The 16,238-nt window shown below is 35.7% G+C and overlaps 1 protein-coding gene across 1 annotated transcript in view; it reads right to left on the bottom strand.

Annotated features, from left to right (window-relative positions):
* Positions 1-16,238, bottom strand: part of UTP20 (UTP20 small subunit processome component) — a 104,697-nt gene that overhangs the window by 31,098 nt on the left and 57,361 nt on the right. Inside the window, 13 exon segments of the mRNA XM_047740132.1 lie at positions 791-947; positions 1,165-1,304; positions 2,367-2,656; positions 5,374-5,456; positions 5,667-5,806; positions 9,263-9,400; positions 10,293-10,433; positions 10,900-11,000; positions 11,003-11,054; positions 13,086-13,238; positions 13,363-13,413; positions 13,808-13,951; positions 14,795-14,882. Of these exon segments, the coding sequence (XP_047596088.1) occupies positions 791-947; positions 1,165-1,304; positions 2,367-2,656; positions 5,374-5,456; positions 5,667-5,806; positions 9,263-9,400; positions 10,293-10,433; positions 10,900-11,000; positions 11,003-11,054; positions 13,086-13,238; positions 13,363-13,413; positions 13,808-13,951; positions 14,795-14,882 (1,678 nt within the window).

The raw sequence follows: 16,238 nt of genomic DNA, 5'->3' as shown, positions 1-16,238 counted from the left end.
AGATAGATCAGATGTAGGGCTCTAAATTGTGCATTTAAAAAAAAAAAAAAGATTTTATTTATTTATTTGACAGACAGAGATCACATGTAGGCAGAGAGGCAGGCAGAGAGAGAGAGAAAAAGAAGCAGGCTCCCTGCTAAGCAGAGAGCCTGATGCAGGGCTCCATCCCAGGACCCTGGGATCATGACCTGAGCCGAAGGCACAGGCTTTAACCCACTGAGCCACCCAGGCGCCCCTAAATTGTGCATTTCTAACAAGCTCCCAGGTGTTGCTGATGGTGCTTATCCAAGATCCACACTTGGGAGTAGCTAACCAGCCATGTCACTACTCAAAGAGCTTTGTATTCCACCTAGAGATCCTATTACTTTTATTACCTATATGGTTCAACTCTGAAACAAATGTATATGTTCTTTATTTTTATTAATTTTTAATTTATTATTATTATTTTTTGGTATATGTTCTTTATCATTTACATTTTTGTTAATACATTTGACATGGATTCAACAAAAGTATTTTTAAGAACTCAAAAATACAAAACTTGGGTCTATCAAATGACTTGGGAAAAAAAGGTTATATAACCCAGGCCTAGAAGTGTCTATAAAAATCAAATATAGTTTTCTTAAAAAATAGATTTTTAAAATTAGAAACTTGTGAATATTCTTGATTGCTACCATAGTGGATCAACTTTACTGAAGATAGACCCAAAGCACTACCACTTACCGTGTTCAAATTGTAAATATTTGAATTTCAGTCCAACCTGAATGAATATAAGGCACATAATACAATTTACCTGATACCCACGGACAAGGGTAGTCTGTAATTCTTTTAAAATATATTGTAGGTAGTGCACACCCAGATCTTCTATGATTTTTGCTAGAGTGCTGCGTGCAATGTCTCTGATTTCCTGTGCTCTGTTCTTGAGGAGGGCACACACTTTCAACAAAATACTAGAAAATGAAAAGTTGAAAAGGACTAGTAAAAATACAGAAGCAAATAAAAATACAACCATCCTTTTGTCTCTTATTCGGTACCCAAATTTCCCAGTTAAAATCTGAAATCACAGCAAATTGTGACAGTACTTCTCCTCTTCCTCACAAAAGAGTCAGGAAGAAAGAACCAATTTTTGAGTTTCATTGAACTTTTCTAATATGTCACACAATATACCTTGGCAGATTAGCTTCCATAATTTCCTGTGGAAGGGACTGCATTAGTTTAACCATGGCAAAAGCTAAAGGAACTCGAACTACTTCCTCATCATTCACAACCTTGGATTTTATGAGCTTGTGTTCTTCTTCCCTTTTAGTCTGTAAGAAAAAATTCGGGTTAAACTAAAATAGAAATAAGTGGATCAGGGACCTGCAAACATGCAACCTTGCATTTGAAAAGTAAGCTCTTTTGATACATCTTATTCCATTACATTACATTTCCACAACTAGTGTCTTAAAAAACAAATTAAATTATGCAATTTGAGAATAACCATCTAAAATTTATAAAACTAGTAGGAATAAGAAAATTTTTTCTAAAGGAGTAACCAGAAAAAAGTAAAGCCATATTTTCATTGATGTAAATTAAGACTGCTATGAAATATATAAAAATCCTAAGAAATCTGTATCAATTGGGATTTTCCAGACTTTGAGTGACACTGTTGGTATATAAGAAATACAGTGCCTCAAATAAGAAGTTATATTTACAAATATACAAAGTAATCTATTTAATATTTTATACCAGGGGCTGGCAAACTTCTGTAAAGGGTCTAATAAGTAAGCATTTTTGGCTTTATGGTCTCTGCTGAAGCTACTCAATTCTGCTGCGGTAACACAAACGCTGAATTAGACACTATGTAAAACAATGAGTGTAACTGTGTTGCAATAAAACTTCATCTACAACAGGCTGCAGGCCAGATCTAACCCATGGACCGCAGTTTGCCAATCCATGTTTTACACTGAGAAGGAAAGGCTCTGACTTATTGAGAATCCACAGCTAAATGTTATCCCTGTTAACCAGGAAGAAGATGAATTTTGAACAGCAGAAAAGTGGCCAAGATGTTGTAAAGGGAAACATATTCTAATTTTTAAAAACCTTTATTTTTTGGAAATGAGAGTCCTCTAATTAACTGCTTTGGAGATAGAAAGCGTATGTCTACCATATGAAAACCATAACAAAGAAATACCACTGCTTAGCTGCAGCAGGAGATGAACCTAAAGATGATGAGACAAATCAAGGGAGCTAAGTTGTGAAATGCTGAGGTAAAAGAAAAATCCCAAAGCTGAAGTCAATCAATTATAGTTTAGGAGCCTCAGACTGACAGGGCCCCACAAACACCCGGGGTTCACTCAGACATCCTGCGTCCCAAACAGAATGATTACCGTAGATGCCAGGCATTTATGTAGCCTGGGTAGGATATCCCCAGTTATGGTTCCTTGGATATTTTTAATTGTTCTCTCCAATTCTTCCTTATTCCGAGGAAGGAAAGAGATGGACCCCGAGATACACTCAGGTTCTCTAGCTGATGTCTCTTCACAATCAGGTGGATCAGGATTTTGCAATTCTTTGTTATCATCTGACAAACTCTTACATTTGTTTTCCTTCTCTTCCTCATCCATTTGCTCTAATTCCATGGTTTTATGCTCTGGCAACTCGATCACTTCTATTGCATCTATGTTTAGTAAACAACAAAAGTCACCTTAAATCAAGTAAGGAAACAACACAATTTGTCACATAGTCTTTCCCACCAACATCTAATAAAAACGAATCATCACTATGTGTAGGCAAGATAAGTGTTGAGGAAAGAGCACTAAATGAGAGGGTTATGGTTTTTTGGTGTCTTACAGTTTGGAGCCCAATGACGAATAGAGACAAGTAAACTCACAATTATGAGGGTGGGAGAGCAAGTGCAGGGTACTTTGGGAATACACTAGGAGGCTAGGCCAGCAGGGGCGGGGGCGGGTCTTAACAAAACAAAACAAAAAGCTTCCAAAGTACTGTGGTTGGGGGTTTCCAAAAAGAAAAACCTATACTCATGAGCATGAAAATCATAATGGCAGCCAAGAGTTCTCATGCAGAAATGTCCCTTACTATAGGGTTCAGTTATTAAAGAAAATTAGGCAGTACAGTGCTGCGAAGCAAGTCCAGGCTTGGCTCTGCTAACAAGCCATGTGACCAGAGTAGGCTTTGGATTCTTTTTTTTTTTTAAAGATTTTTATTTATTTGACAGACAGATCACAAGTAGGCAGAGGCAGGCAGAGAGAGAGAGGAGGAGGAGGCAGGCTCCCTGCCGAGCAGAGAGCCCGACGCGAGGCTCGATCCCAGGACCCCGGGATCATGACCCGAGCCGAAGGCAGAGGCCTTAACCACTGAGCCACCCAGGCGCCCCAGGCTTTGGATTCTTTATCAATAAGATGGAGACGTCATCTACCTTATAAGACTACTGTGACGGTTAAATGAGATAAAGTCAACAATGCACCCAAAATATGTTTCTGACACTTCATTAACTTTCACAAATAGCAGCTATTAGTCTTTGTTTACTGGCCATACAGCTTTATACTTACCATATTCCTTTACACTTCTGAAATGTAATTTTTCATATAAAAAATAATGGGGTAACTACCAACTAAGATTCTTGTAAGATTTTTCTAAGAACAAATAAGACCATGTCTTTAAAGGCCCAGGTCATAGTAGGTGCTCAATAAATATTCCAAACATATCTAAGAAGAAAAGAGATAGTTAAGCAAATAAAGTATTTTAATTTTTAATGTTTCTGTTTATGCAAAATTACAAAATGTAGATTCCACTGCCTGAAGAAAAACTGTTAAGGGGCTTTAGTATATTAGTGGTTTAAAACACACACAATGCCTACAAATTCAAGCCAGTCTTTGTTATTAATTAGTGTGACTCTACAGTGATTTTACTATGAATCACAGAATTAGAAAATTCTGAATAGGAAGGAATGCTGGAGTAGTGCAAACTGAGGGCCAGAATATTTCAATGTCTTTAGCAAAAACAATTAGCTCACTGGTCCGTTTAAGTGTTCATTCTTTTCTTTTAACAGGTTAAGGAAATTTCTAATTAGTCCTCATCTGATATCATGAATAGAAGCTGAATTTAATCAAATATTTCCCTTGTGTCTCTTTAGACGACCACATGTTTTTTGGATGCTAATATGTTAAATTCCATTAACCAACTATAACAACTTCATGAGTTAGTGGAGGCTTCCTCGATCAATCATCTAAAATGGCAGGCGTAGGTTGAAATTATCGAGTCCTTAAATATTTGTAGAACCTCCCTATAAAACAGTGTGAACATGGTATTTTCATTAGAAGATGGTTTTTAATTATCTACAGAGTCAATTTCTTTAGTGGTTAGAGATGCATCCAGATTTTCTATTTCTTCTAAAGCCAGACTATGTATTTTTGTTTTTAAGATTATCTATTTATTTGACAGAATGAGAGAGAGACAATGAGAGAGGGAACACAAGCAGGGGGAGTGGCTTCCCGCTGAGCAAGGAGCCCAATGCAGGGCTCGATCCTGGAATCATGACCTGAACTGAAGGCAGATGCTTAATGACTGAGCCACCCAGGTGCCCCTGTATTTTATTTTTCTAAGAATTTGTATGTCTCATGCAAGTATTCAAATTTATAAGTACAAAGATCATAACATTATTTTACCTTTTTCATTTAACTATGACCTTTTAAAACTCCCAATGTTGTTTATTATGCCTTCTATTTTCACTTTTCACTAACCAATTTTGACAGAGCTTTGCCAATTTATAATCTTTTCAAATATCTATTTTTAGCTTTGATGAACTTTTCTTATTGTATCTACTTTATATTTCATTAACTATTACTTTAATTTAAATTCTTATCTTATACTTTCTTTGGATCTGTTGCTTAATGTTCTTTCCATAATGCAGGTGGTAAAACTGGGTTTCTATATAAATAATCTACAGCTCATTTTTTTTTTTAAAGATTTTATTTATTTATTTGTCAGAAAGAGAGAGAGAGAAACACACAAGCAGGCAGAGAGGCGGCAGATGCGGAGAGAGAGGCAGGCTCCCTGCTGAGCAAGGAGCCCGATATGGGACTCGATCCCAGGACCCTAGGATCATGACCTGAGCTGAAGGCAGCGGCTTAACCCACTGAGCCACCCAGGCGTCCCTACAGCTCATTTTTTTAATCATACAATTTAGACTGGCCTTCTCTATTCTTAAAGAAGTTTTTACACAAATACTCAAACCATCTGCTTTAAGTTCCTCCTGATTCATTCACTGGTCACTGTAGAAAAAGGTGGTAAGCTGAATTTTGCCAACTTTAATTCATCATCATCAGTTATCCAAGAATAGAACAAAAATTTAGTATGGAAATTTTAAAAACTTACTTTCATCATTCTGGATTTTTCTTACTTGTTCTTCAAGAGTTTTGTGATCAAAGTGGAATGCTTCTAACACTATTACTAGCAAACTGTTAAAAAAAGAAGGTACACAGAAATGTTTATTTGATTCACAACATCATTTGATGATTAAAAGGAAACATATGAAGACCTACAAACATTAGCATAACCTCATTAATACAAGCTATAAGTAAACTGAGATTAGCAAGACCACTTCAAGAAATAATACAATGCTGATATTTTAAAAACAAAACAAAAATAAGAAGTTTGACCATACATACCTGACACCCAACTTTTGATTGATCTGTCCTGTCTGTAAAACATGAATGAAATGTTTCAAGTAATATATATATGCTGACCAAGAAAGGTGTCTGCAAATAGCTCCAATAACTTCTGAGGCAGCAATGGTTATATTTTCATGCTGTAAAACAAATCAAGATCAGTAACATAGAATAACATTTGCCAACAAAATACAGAGCAAATTTCATACATTAAAAAGCTTAGACAGTAGGTGATCAGTAATTATAAGGAAGGAATGCCCAAACTATACTCCATTTTCCCCCTAGCTCTAAGAAAAGGCACTATCAATTAAAGGAATGACACTGTACTTTAAAGGATATTAATACACTTTGGGCTTTTTCCCACTCAGACCTCTCTGATGGGTTCAAGTCTACAAACAGTAAATGAAGTAAATTCATGTGTAAAAGTTGACAAACACTAAAGTTAACTTTAATGCACAGCTCAACTTTCAACAGTACACTGCACTGGAGACATCTCTTTCATGCCATCATAGAGAACAAGGACTGGAATTACCCTCCTATCTTAAACTAGAAAAGTAGACAAAAATATATGAAATAGCAGTTTTCAGACTCTGGACATCAAACAACACAGTTCAGTCTTCCCTGACAGAAAGGTAACAAATGAAGCATGTCTTATAATTGCCCTAATTCACAGTGTCGCAGCACAAGAGGAGAAACTCAAAAAGGCTCAGTGGTCTCCCTAATGTAAGGAGACAGAGTTGAGGCTGTGGCACCTAGAGTCCACAGGGCAGAGCACCAGAGAAGAGAGAGCTACACAGAGTGGCAAGTTGCACAGGCATACCAAGAAGCAGAAAAATACCTCTCACAAGAATAAAAATCAACCAATTGAAATAGACCCCAAAATGACACATGATAGACAAATAGTAGACAAAGGCAGTAAGACATATGATAAAATTACATTCCATAAGATCAAGAAGGGAGAGGAAAGCAAGAACATGTTAAAGAGAAAGAGGTAAGGTATAAAAAAGGCCCAAACTGAATGTCTAGAAATGGAAAAGACAGTTCTGGGAGGGAAGACTAGATGGGATTAAAAGCAGATTAGACTCGGAAGAAGAAAAGATTAGTCAACCTGAAGACACAGTGATAAAAAGTAAAACAAAATGAAACCCAGACAAAAAAGTAATGGAAAAAAAAAAAAAAGAAAGAAAAGAAAAGAGCCTCAGTGTGTTTGGAACAACTTTGAGTGGTCTAATATACAGTGGGGTCTCCAAAAGCAAGAAGGGGACCCAAAGTATTCTTGAAAAAATAATGGCCAAAAATTTACAAATTTGAAGAACACTACAACTCAGTAGCTCCAAGAAGCTCAATAAAGCCCAAGCACAAGAAACATGAAGAAAACTACACTAAGGCACATTGTAATCATATGGCTTAAAACCAGTGATAAAGAGAAAAATTTCAAGGCAGGCCAAAAAAAAAGATACATTACACTCAGAAGAATAAAGATAGGAATGACTTTTTGTTGGAAGTGATATAAACCAGAAGACAGTAGAGCAATTCTCTTTAAAGAACAGAAAGAAAAAAAAATAACTGTCAATCTAGAATTCCATACCTAGAAACATTACCTATAAAAGCAAAAATGAGAAAAGACAAATACGAACTGAAAGACCTCATCATTAGTAGACCCGTGCCACAAAAAAAATCTGAAGGAGGGCTTCCTGTCAGGAGTAAAATGAAACAGGAATATGTCTGGATCTACCCAAAGGAATGACTGGAAAATTGTAATTAACTGGAAGTGACCAGAAATCACAAATATGTAAGCAAATACAAAAGATCTTTCCTTATTTTGAAAGATCTCTCTAAAAGATAATTGGCTATTTTTAAAAAAGATTTTATTTGAGAGAAAGAGAGAGAAAGCAAGCAGGGAGAGGGGCAGAGGAAGAAGCAGGCTCCCCACTAAGCAAGGAGGGAGATGTAGGACTCAATCCCAGGACCCTGAGATCATGATCTGAGCTGAGGGCAGATACTTAAGTGACTGAGCCACCCAGGCAACCCAATAATTGACTGTTTAAACCAAAAATAACGATGGATAGTGTCGTTTAAAACTGATGTAAAGCCAAAACCTATATAAAAATAGCTATATGATAACTAGTAAGTCAATAGAGATAAAATAAAATAATTAAAAAAAATCCAATTAATCCCATACAACGAAAGAATAAAGAGGGACAAATGGAAAATAAGTAAAAACATCAACAATTTAAACCTAACCATATTAATACTGATATTAAATGTAAATGGCCTAAAACCAATGAAAAGGCAGAGGTCGATTTGACAAAACCGCCAAGAATCAGTTATATGCTATCTAGCAGAAACCAACAGTAAATAAAAAAGTCACAAATATGTTAAAAATAAAACACGAAAAGGGTATACCATGTTAACATCAACCAAAACTAAAGACAATTTATTTTTTTCCATTACACCTCTTTCCTATTTTACTGCCATCAAAGTTTAAGTTGGATGGGCTTACTAACTCTTTAAACTGGAATTTCGGGGAGTATTCTTTCATTTACTTAGGTAATTCTTTTTATAAAAAATTTTTTAAATTTACTTATTATTTTTTTAAAAGACTTTATTTTTTATTTATTTGACAGAGAGATCACCAGTAGGCAGAGAGGCAGGCAGAGAGAAAGAAAGAGAGGGAAGCAGGTTCCCTGCCAAGCAGAGAGCCTGATGTCAGGCTTGATTCCCGGACCCTGAGATCATGGCCTGAACCAAAGGCAGAGGCTTAACCCACTGAGCCATCCAGGTGCCCCTACTTAGGTAATTCTTTAAAAATTTTTGAAACAACAGGGGAAACCTAACTTTGCACACTACCATGTGGTCAACACAGTATAAATTCAAGTCACAACTCCTGGTATCACCTCAATTAGACCTGAATTTTTGGGTGCTGTCTTTCATCAATCTAAACAGTAAATATTAAGGCCTTACAATGTGCACGACACTGTTTTTGGCACTATGTAGTATAATAATGAAGACAGTCCTAAGTTCAAATAGAGATTCTCATTCTGTATGTCTTTGAGAAAGTTAAATACCTCACTTATTCCCAGTTTACTTTCCTGTAAAATAGTGACAACAGCACCTATAGGGTTAAGCTATGATGAGGATGAAGTAAGATTATGTTAAGTACTTGTTTATGTTAAGTACTTGATTATGTTAAGTTCCTATATCTGGTATAGTGCTCAAGAAAAGGTAGTTATTGTTTAACTTCCTTTCTTATGAGCCATTTGGGAAAACAATGATCTTGCTAATTAATTATCAGAATTAAGTCCTATAATACAAAAATAAAAGTATGCTATGTTAGTAATGTGATCATTTATTTCTAAGAGGGGAACTATTTTGTGGTTGGCCTCTTTGGGCTAATAATAGTGAAAATAAAAATTAAAACTACCATTTATAGAGCATTTACTATGTGCCAAGTACCATTCTCAGGGCTTCAGAACTATTTTAAGCCTCTACTTGTGTTGACATCAATATGAATGTCACCAACCCCATATGCACTTTGGAAAACTGCGTCATGGTATAGGTAGATGTTTAATGGTTTCCCTGATCTAATGTCCTACCTTGAGCATTTTCTCATCAAAAATTGGAGTCATGGCATAAGGCATGATATAATTCTGCAGAGATTTAGAAGACAGAACAATTTTGCCTTCCATTAGTTGTTTTGCCAGTTTCTTCAAGGCTCTTGCTCGTCTGTGGATCTATGAGTTAGATAAAATAAGAATTAGTTACTGAATACACTCACCTACAACCAGCTCCATTTCAGTATCATGTTACTTTTCCATGAAAAGATTAAAGGAGTGAAATACAGTCCATGTGTTACATGAACAAACACCTGTGCGTTGATTTACTTCCAGAGATATAATCCATAGCATTTGTTTAACAAAGGATCCTAAAGCATTTATATACTTAGGAAATGGCAAAGAAATGTGACACTATTATTGTAGTTTATGATACCATGAAAGAAAACAGACCCAAGGAAAATTGATCATTTCCTATGCTAATCTGACTGACAATCATGAAGACCAAGGAATGAGAGGCTCAAAACTTTTTGGAAAAGTAAAATATATCTTTTTAAATCAGATAGAACAGTTTGAAATGCTTATTTTTTTAAAGAAATATTTTATTTATTTATTTGACAGACAGAGATCACAAGTAGGTGGAGAGGCAGGCAGAGAGAAGGAAGCAGGCTCCCTGCTGAGCAGAGAGCCTGATGCGGGGCTCGATCCCAGAACCCCAGGATCATGAACTGAGCTGAAGGCAGAGGCTTTATTATTTATTTTTTTTAAAGATTTTATTTACTTATTTATTTGAAAGACAGAGATCACAAGTAGGCAGAGAGGCGGGCAGAGAGAGAGGAGGAAGCAGGCTCCCTGCTGAGCAAAGAGCCCGATGATGCGATGCGATGATGCGATGCGGGGCTTAATCCCAGGACCCTGGGATCATTACCTGAGCCAAAGGCAGAGGCTTTAACCCATTGAGCCACCCAGGTGCCCCGAGGCAGAGACTTTAACCCACTGAGCCACCCAGGCGCCCCTGAGATGCTTATTTTATAGGCAGGAAAAAAGAACTCAACACGGAAGTGTCTTCTACCTGAATGTGCTTCATATTCTCAAAGAAGTCCATTTCTGGATCATGGCAATCAGTGAGCTGTATCAAGTCTTTAAATTCTGGTTGATCTGGAAAGGTTTGAATTAAACAGGAAAGCACTGTGGTATAATCCTGTTGTATATTCTGCAAATGCCAAATTGAGAAAAACAAATTTTTTTTTAAAAGAATTTGGTGGGTATTAAGGAGGGCACACATTGCATGGAGCACTGGGGTATGGTGCATAAATAATGTATTTTTGGAACTGGAAAAAAATAAAATAAAATTTAAAAAAGAAATTAAAAAAATAAAAATAAAAGAATTTGCTTTCTAGATAATATAAAGAAACACAGGAAAAAACCACTATAATGTTTACAATTTTCTTTTAACATAAAACATTCCCACTGTAAACTCAACTATAAGATCAGAAGTGATCACTCTCCTTTATATTCCCACTCTTCTTTTAAGAGTTTTGTATTTATGCAATTAAGTATTTTAATTAAATGTACTAAGCTATTTTTAACAATAACTTAAGTAGGGAAAAATAAAAGCAAAAACAAAATCCATAACAGTAGTACATAAAAGACAAAGATATAATTACAAACCCCAATACCTCTGTCTGGCTCTTTAATCCTTTCCTCAACCTCTCCAGGAGTGAACGATGAATGATTTCCCTATATTCTTTCTCCGTGACATTTAAGGCAGCTAGCTTTTGATGACACTCATCAGGCACATGCTGGCATTATCACTTAAAGACATGTCTCCTAACTTGAAACAAGAAAAACAAAACAAAATTATTCTGTGTAATAACTATAACATGGAATATTATTTCCCAATGAACAGTTTACAAAATGTTGATACTCCTCTATTGTAAAGATCCCTCCTAAGAAATGTTCCCCAAGTACATCACATCTAAGGAAGAACTAAATGTAGGGCTGTGAGGAATATGCATGCATACCTCAGAGATATTGTGACTTTGGTTCCAGACCACCAGAGAAAAGTGAAAATCATAATAAAGTGAGTGAAATGAACAAATGAATTTTTTGGGTTCCCAGTGCACATAAAAGTTATGTTTACACTATACTATAATTTATTAAGTGTGTAATAGCATTATGTCTAAAAAAACAAGGTACATGCCTTAAATAAAAAATACTTACCATGATCTGTTATTTCAGTGCATCATAATCACTGATCACAGATCATCATGATAAATATAATCATAATGAAAAAATGAAATACTGTGAGAATCATCAAGATATGACACAGAGATATAAAATAAACAAATGCTGTTGGAAAATGGCGCTGATAAGACTTGTTCAAAGCAGGGTTGTCACAAACCTTCAATTTGTTTAAAAAAAAAAAAAAAAAAAAAAGCCAAAACCAAAAAACAGAGTATCTGTAAAGCATGATAAAATGAGGTAGTCCTGTAGTAAATAACTGAAAAATCATGCTTACTGAGAAGTCACACTCTGATTTGGAAAATATGATGCAACAGACTTTTTGATTAGTTTTATTTCTCAAAGCAAACAGAATAAAAGATTCACTAAAGCTTGTTTTCAATATTCAGTATCATGTGATAACTGAAAACAACTGAGTTGGCTGGTATAATTTTGGTTAGTTGTGCTCCAATTCCCAGTTTGAGCAATGTAGGTAGTGAATGTGGAGAAAGTATTGCCAACTCAGCGAAGCAGCCAGTGATTTGGAATTCTTTATGCTAGAATTTGATATGAAATATGAAGAATTAGCCCCAAATGGGGAGATTACTTTTTCATATATTACACAATCATTAATACCAGATGAATCATTATAAAATGCCACAAAGAGATTACTGATGACATTACATGGTTAACTATAAATCAAAGGTTTCATTTCCCCCAGTTTTGGGTTTTAATTCAGTCCAGCAACATGGTACTTAAAATAGTATGAACCCTTTATATTTCTGAATCAATAAAAGAGGGCAAACTGTCAAATAATACAGTGACAAAACTTCCAAACACTGAGATATAATTGAAATACTATATAATTCACGCTTTTAAAGTGTACAATTCAATGTTTTTTGGATATTCACAAGGTTGTACAGCCATTACCACTATCTAACTTCAGAACATTTTCATCCCCCCCCAAATAAAACCCTGTGCCAATCAGAAGTCCTCCCTCACCATTTCCATTTCTCCCTCCCTGGCAGCCCTTGGTAACCACAGATTTACTTTCTGTCTCTATGAATTTCCCCTATTCTAGCACATGGCTTTGTATTTTTTAAAGTGCTTCCACATATTATTTTATTCAAAATATTTGTCCTTTAGATCATGAGAATAACAATATGGTCTTCACCAAACAAAACAGTCTGCAGCTACAAGAAATTTTACACAAAAATCTGTGTCTTACTCACAATACAAATTAAGAAATCAGGTCACGCAATTATCATATGATCTCTCTGATATGAAGAATCTGAGAGGCAGAATAGGGGACCATGGTGGGGGGTAGGGGGAGAAAAATGAAACAAGGTGGGATCAGGAGGGAGACAAGCCATAAGAGACTCTTAATCTCATGAAACAAACTGAAGGTTGCTTGGGGGTGGGGATAGGGATAGGGTGGTTGGGTTATGGACATTGGGGAGGGTATGTGCTATGGTGAGTCCTGTGAAGTGTGTAAGCCTGAAGATTCATGACCTGTACCCCTAGGGCAAATAATACATTATATGTTAATAAAAAAAAAAAAAGAAAGAAAGAAATCAGGTCATGTAGTTGTATTATCAAAACAATGAAAAACAATTCATAAATTTCTGCTATAAAAACCTACCTCCATATTATAGAAACAATTATGCATAACTGGAATTAAGTAGTTAACATCCACAGTTTGCATCTCTTTAATGTAAGAAGTGATAGTCTGGAATGTTGCAAAGCGAACATCAAAGTTGATATCATCAAGATGTCTTTGATCAAAGGCATTAAGCTACAAGAAATGAAAACAATGAAACACTGTGAAACACTAAAAACGTAGATGAAGGTATACAAATCTTAAATAAACAAAAATGACAATACTTTTGAAGCATAAGAAAAATATAAGACTTTCTTACCTTGACAACATCAGTAATATATTTTAATCCACTCTCAAAATCAGAAAGACTCTAAAAGGAATGAAAATAGTATATTATTATTGAATAAAACCTTAACTTTTTTTTTTTAAAGATTTTATTTATTTATTTGATGGAGAGAGATCACAAGTAGGCAGAGAGGCAGGCAGAGAGAGGGAGAAGCAGGCTACCTGCTGAGCAGAGCGCCCAATGCAGGTCTTGATCCCAGGACCCTGAAATCATGACCTGAGCCGAAGGCAGAGGCTTAACCCACTGAGCCACCCAGGCGTCCCAAATCTTAACTTTTCTGTCCTCCCTTCAATTCCCTCTTTCCACTCAAATTTATATGAAACATCATGTTGACACCAAGGAAACTGTCAATATGTGTTGCATGTCACAGTGATCTTTTTAAAAAGGGGTGGTTTGGGATAAAATGAGCACTACAGACCTGGAAAACTGTACAAAGCAATTGTCTTGACAACTTATTCTTAATAACCGAGAAGAGCTTTGCTAGAGGCTTGAGGAAGTTTGTAGGCTCCAGACAATGTTTCAACAGGTTTTGTACTGTCACCAAAATATCAACCTCTGTATCCTTAGGGAGGAACATTAAGAGAAATCACATTTCAGTAATTCAGAAAACTGGTCAACTTGGCTTTAATATTATAGCACAGAAAATAAATAACTTTCAATAAGCACAAGTAGTAATCAGAAAAGTTATTTCATAGGCCTTTAAAAGTTCTTAGCATTTTAATTTCACATAAAATCCACAATAATGTCCATTAACAGTTTCTTCCTTTAATTCTAACAGAAAATACACATGGTTTTGGAACATAATTTCTTCTATGTCCAGTCCAAAACGGGCCAAGAAAAATGAGGTTATTGAAGAAAAATACTCACTTCTGGTTCTCTACAGATCTGTGGTCTTCTATACTGAATTACTGTATAGTAAGAGATGTTCAGTGTAGCTACTAAAGCCTCACTGAGTTTGAGCCATTTGATTTGACTTGAGATTAAACTAAAAGTTGGAAAATCATTTTAGAAACTCCTAGCTACATGTAATATTAATATAGTCTGACTTTTCATTAGCAGTTCTGCAACTGTGATGCATACTTAAGATTATATGATGCGCTTCTTGGGTTCCAGATTTGTTATTGATCGAAGTGAGAGGGAAAAAAAAAAAAAGTGAGGAAAAAAAAATGGATTAGAAGCTAAAGAAAGAAAAATAAAGGATTGATGATGGTGCTTCCAGCCTCTTGTTCCCCCCTTTCCTACCTCTTTCCCAATGTGTCTCCTCTATTTTTAATTTTATATTTCTGTATAAAATCTTTTTGCAAATACATCATAGAATCTAACCAATGAAAATTATTGCTCATGGATGAACCTTAATACTAAAGTACTACTTTAATGACAAAGCCAATGTCCTATGAATTTTTACCTGAGGAATATTGCCACGGTGGAGGAAAGGAAGAAGAAGTGTGATGAGCAGAGAACTTTGTTCTTTGTCTCTCATGAACTTGCTGATCCTAGAGAAGGTGAAAAACTGATATGTAAGATACACAAGTTAAGAGTATTTCTCTAAGAAGTTAAACGTTTTGTAGAAAACATGTGACAGACACAGGTGGCTTTTATGTGTTCATGTAGGAAAAGTTTAACTGACTTACATGCAGTGTCCACTTTTATTTCTCTCCAACTTCAGGCTCATGGCTACTAATCTATTTCTCTTGCAAAATCTGATTTTGCAGGTGAGTTAGAGGAAACTCTGATGCTATAATCTGAATATTAGCAATTTTTTTAAAATTACTTTTGTTATTACTATGTTTTGACAATTAGTAATTTCTCACTTTACAAAGAAAATAACATTTTAAGTGCCAAGACTTGTTTAAGGATTTACACGCAGTATTCAATTTAACTCCCACGTTAGCCTTCCATATAGAAATGTTTAGCCCCATCTTGCCCAAAGAAAACTGAGACTCAGAGAAGCTGATGTCACATCTAATAAGTGGCAGAGCAGGCCTTTCAAACCCAGTCTTTATGGTGCCTAATCTCTCACCTTCTTTTCACTACACACAGCCTGTGATAAAATTTACTGAGTGTATTTTGTGCGGTTTCCCATTCTGTATAACTTAGAAATACAACAGTATGAATAAAACATTTCAAAGCAATTCCTGAAAGATTCTAATATATCATATTTTGTTGTTGTTGAGGTAACAGAAAAAAAAACTTTGAACAGTTAAGTCCTGTAACAATTCAGAGTTTTTTTTATTTTTTTAATTTTTTTTTAAAAAGATTTTTTATTTATTTATTTGACAGACGGAGATCACAAGTAGGCAGAGAGGCAGGCAGAGAGAGAGGAGGAAGCAGGCTCCCTGCTGAGCAGAGAGCCCGATGCGGGCTCTAGGACCCTAGGATCATGAGCTGAGCCGAAGGCAGAGGTTTTAACCCACTGAGCCACCCAGGTGCCCCACAATTCAGAGTTTAAAATGCAAACATTTTTTGTAGTCTGGTTTAACAACCCTGCTACAGAAGACATAATTTTATATTACTAGGTCTATTGTCAAAGAGAATCTTTAAAAATCCTTGCAAGATCTTGAACCTTAAAAAACAAATAAACAGAACAACCACAACATGCTCTTTTTTTTTGTTTTGTTTTTAATTTTTTTATTTTTTCAGCATAACAATATTCATTATTTTTGCATCACACCCAGTGCTCCATGCAATCCGTGCCCTCTACAATACCCACCACCTGGTGCCCCCAACCTCCCACCCCCCACCCCTTCAAAATTCTCAGATCGTTTTTCAGAGTCCATAGTCTCTCATGGTTCACCTCCCCTTCCAATTTCCCTCAACTCCCTTCTCCTCTCCATCTCCCCTTGTCCTCC

The sequence above is a fragment of the Lutra lutra genome, chromosome 8 (genome assembly GCF_902655055.1).
Source record: "Lutra lutra chromosome 8, mLutLut1.2, whole genome shotgun sequence".
NCBI classification, from domain to species: Eukaryota; Metazoa; Chordata; class Mammalia; order Carnivora; family Mustelidae; genus Lutra; species Lutra lutra.
The sequence above is the reverse complement of the archived record's forward strand: the minus strand, read 5'-3'. Positions and strand labels throughout refer to the sequence as shown.